Below are 3,756 nucleotides of genomic sequence, written 5' to 3' on the forward strand. Positions count from 1 at the left end.
TCTTTTCCTCCTATCTGTCACAAATTCATCCTCCTGCACCTCACCTTTTCACTGGTGCTGGAGATACCCATAAATCACCGCTGTTGTCTAACGCTATCCATTTTCCCAGAAACACAGGGCGGCTGTTGCAGAAATTGGGTCAGGCATAATCTGCAGGGCAGCAGAGCCTGGCTAGTCATGATTCTGCTAGGTAATGTAGCCATTAGCACACAGTGAGAGATTGGTGGGATTGTTAGAGGAAGCTGGCTGAATAAAAAAAAAAAAAAAAAGGGGGGGGGGGGGGGGTGGGGGTAAGGGATAAGGGGGGTCCCCTTGTACATGATGTGACACCCAAGAAAAGCTGGCAAATGGCACAATTTTATCGCTCCCCATCAACCTCTGTGTGTGTGCGCGCACGTGTGATTTATCGTGTTCACGGTTGTGTTCAGCATTCACATTCAGTGATGTAAACTTTTAAAACACAAAGTGATTTAGTGTTCCCCTTGAAAATCTAACCCTGCCTCTAAATGCTCGACACCCTAAAAGCGACAGTGTGTGTTGCTAATTCGAAGTGTGGCTGGTACAGTAATCCATTACACAAATGTAATGGAGAGTTCAGCTTAATGACGGGCAGAGTCTCAAACTTTGACAATATGCCTCTTTATTAGGTTTCCCCTTACAAGGGCAGATGCTTGAGAGCCACAGGAGCCAGACTTCAAATGAGAGAAGATCCCGCCCAGAGGCACGATTGGCCAGTGGTAATGTGCATCTCCTTTTCCAGTCTCAAATGTGCTTTATCTACTTGTTATGAAGCAGCTTGTTCAGCTCGCCCACCTTTTTCATTTACTGTGGTCTCTGGCAATTATCTTTAATTAAAGATAAATATAAAACTAGTTGGGATTTTTTTTTTTAATTAAAGCAACAGCGGATTTAGGTAGAGCTGGAGATTTTATTCTGTGTGAGCTTGCATGAATATGAGTGAAATAATCTGGAGACTATTGCATGAGCCTCTCCGGAGGAAAATAGTATTACATTTCACACGAAGAGCCCTATAAATGCATTGCTATTTTAAAAACAGACAGATTATAAAGCATCTGAATCACACCCAATATGCCATAATTATCTGCTAAATAGTGTGGTTTTGTGGTGATCAATTTAAAATCCTAATTCTATTCCAGTTCAATATAGTAAAAATCCAATGTTAAAAGAGTTTCGTGAGGAATCGGGCAGCTCTTCAACAAGAAATTCTATAATATGAATATGTCATTAACCCTCATGATATTATTACCACATTATTGCAGTAGAAAACCTTGAAACAGAATCATGTTGAAAAAAGAAAAATGTGTGCTCTTTTAGAAAAGGCCAAAACTAAAGAAGTTAACCTTTCCCTTGTTTCAAAATGTGGTGTTTGTCTTTTGTGATTTTAAAAATAGTCTGTCCACAGTTGTATTCACAAATGCATAGAAATTCATAAAAATGATACCAAGCAAGCCTCAATTTTCACTGAAATAGAAAATTTATTGAGTGAGAAGAGTATTATTGGAGATTTCAATTACAATAGAAAGATGATATTTTCTCATTAAATGGGAGGATTGTGTGTTTTTCTCCTATCAGATGGAGGAAAAAAGGACTGTTTTTAGAATACCTTTTGATCAGCTCTGATTAAAAACGGTGTAAGAGGAAATCTAGTGGAATCCATTTCCCCCCCTCTGGAATGTGGTCACGAAGCTTTAACTCCAGTATTTATTCAGTGAAAGAAGGAGAAAATTAAAAGTACAAAATTGTTATAATTATTTATACACATGGTGTATTTTATACATGTAAGCTTGATTGCTTTCTTGTGAGACATACAGTTGCTGCATAAGAATTTCGTCAACAAATAAAGTAATACAATTAATATACAGTGGTTATGTAGACACTTATAAGAATGTGGTATTGTTTTGTAATGCGTTTTTTTCTTCTTTTTACGTGGACTGCAGTGGTGAACACACAGTATAATCAGTCAATACTCGATTTTGTTATACAGGTTGTATAAAGGTAACGCTGGCAGGTTGCTCCCCGGGTAATAAAGAGGCGTCGGGAAGGCGATGGACCGTGGAACCGGCACACGCAGTAAGGAGTTATCTCTGAAAACCAGCGGCATCCCCACGAGAGTCTGTGCGGACGCGTGGGCCATGTTGGCCGCCTCCAGTTCCGCTGAGAGCTGCCGTTTCCACTTGTTCCTCCTGTTCTGAAACCACGTCTTGACCTGAGTCTCCGTCAGCTGCAGGCTGGAGGCTAAGCAGGCCCGCTCCGAGCTGCTCAGGTAGCGCTTCATGTCGAAGGTGGACTCCAGCTGGTACACCTGACTCCGGGAGAAAACCGTGCGCGTCTTCTTCTTGGCCGAGTTGCCCTGCTTGTCCGCGCCGTCCGACTGTCTCTCCTCGGACAGGGGCGACATTTGATGGCACGACCGCTCCTGCTCCTCCTTATAATCCTGCAGCAGAGGCTGTGTCAGGTGCGGCCGCCGCGCCAGCCCGTCCTTCCCAGACAGAAGTCCTTTCGCGGGACCTGAACGCACCACGGGGGAGAAGGACACATTTTACGCACGCTTTTTTTTTTTTTTTTTTAAAGGCAATGACATAAAAATAGTACAATATTCAGACATAGCTACTCAGCTTAAGAGTTTGTTTAGAGTGAACTCTGACTTGTTAAATCCACTGCTGAAAGCCTGCGACTTTTAAAAAAAAATAAACAATTCAGTCTGAGTATGCTTGGTGTACGATACGCTATTAATTAAATCCGACTCTATTTAACGCTCAATTGACGACGTGTAGTGCAGCCATTTTGGAAACATGTTTCATCAATTAGCAGGCTCAATTAAATTTGAAATGAGAGGAAAGACACAGGGCTAATTATTCGACCTTTCCTCTGTCCCTCTGCTGCTGCAGCGTTGATATTCTGCACACAACAAACAAGGGAATGGAGCCGCACATGACACAAGTTAATGAAATGTGAAATGCAAACCAAAACATGAATGGTGGGTCTGTCAGGTATTTTTTTTTAAGTAGCTTAATTTTACTGCCGTGCTTTAAAAAGTTTGCCTTAGTTTAGTTCAGTTGTGTTTTGTTATTACTGTAATCATAATAGTATTAGTAATAGTAGTAATAATAATAATAATCGCTCCTCACCTAAACAGAAGTTGTGCGCTTGGTGCTGGGTGCACGGCTCGCTGTGACCCGTGTCGGAGCAGAAGCAGTCAGCTGAGTCCTCCCCGCCGCTGCACTCCTCGGAAGAGGAGACCGACAGAGAGCGCCTCCGCGGCGGCGGCGGCGGTGGCGGCAGCGGCAGCGGCCCCTTGGGGAGCTCCTTGGTCCCGGAGCGCGGCTCATCGGACGGCGTGCCTAAAATCGACTGAATTGTAAAGCTGGATCTCGGGCCCGACGAGCACTTGCTCCCGCTGTCTTCTGCGGTACTCATTCTCGCTTCATAACAGTATTGAAGTATTGACTGAATCGGTCTGCCTCCTTGTATTCCGTTATTGCTTTTTCTACACGATTGGTGCGTAAAAATGGCAAACAAGCGTCTATTGTCCGCTTTCCCCCCCTCGCCTGGTTAATTGTGGAGTTTTCACATTGAAGGAGTTGGAGGTGTTTTTTCTCGAGCTCGGGGATCATGAGTGTATTCCTGGTCCTCCTCCTCACTCTCTGGATCGAAAGCAGCGACGTTACGTCGCTTCATTTGCATGTAGGTAAGCTCCTCCTGGACCAATCGCAGCGTCCGACACGAGCCCGGAAA

At 43.8% G+C, this 3,756-nt stretch overlaps 1 protein-coding gene across 1 annotated transcript; it reads right to left on the reverse strand.

Moving 5' to 3' along the window:
- Positions 1-1,981: 1,981 nt before the first annotated feature.
- Positions 1,982-3,438, reverse strand: hmx2 (H6 family homeobox 2; the record flags this gene model as incomplete). Its single annotated transcript, XM_080508191.1, has 2 exons — positions 1,982-2,529; positions 3,150-3,438. The coding sequence occupies 2 exons, from the start codon at positions 3,436-3,438 to the stop codon at positions 1,982-1,984; spliced, it is 837 nt and encodes a 278-aa protein (XP_080364317.1).
- Positions 3,439-3,756: the final 318 nt, after the last annotated feature.

This window comes from Blennius ocellaris, assembly GCF_963422515.1.
Source record: "Blennius ocellaris genome assembly, chromosome: 13".
NCBI classification, from domain to species: Eukaryota; Metazoa; Chordata; class Actinopteri; order Blenniiformes; family Blenniidae; genus Blennius; species Blennius ocellaris.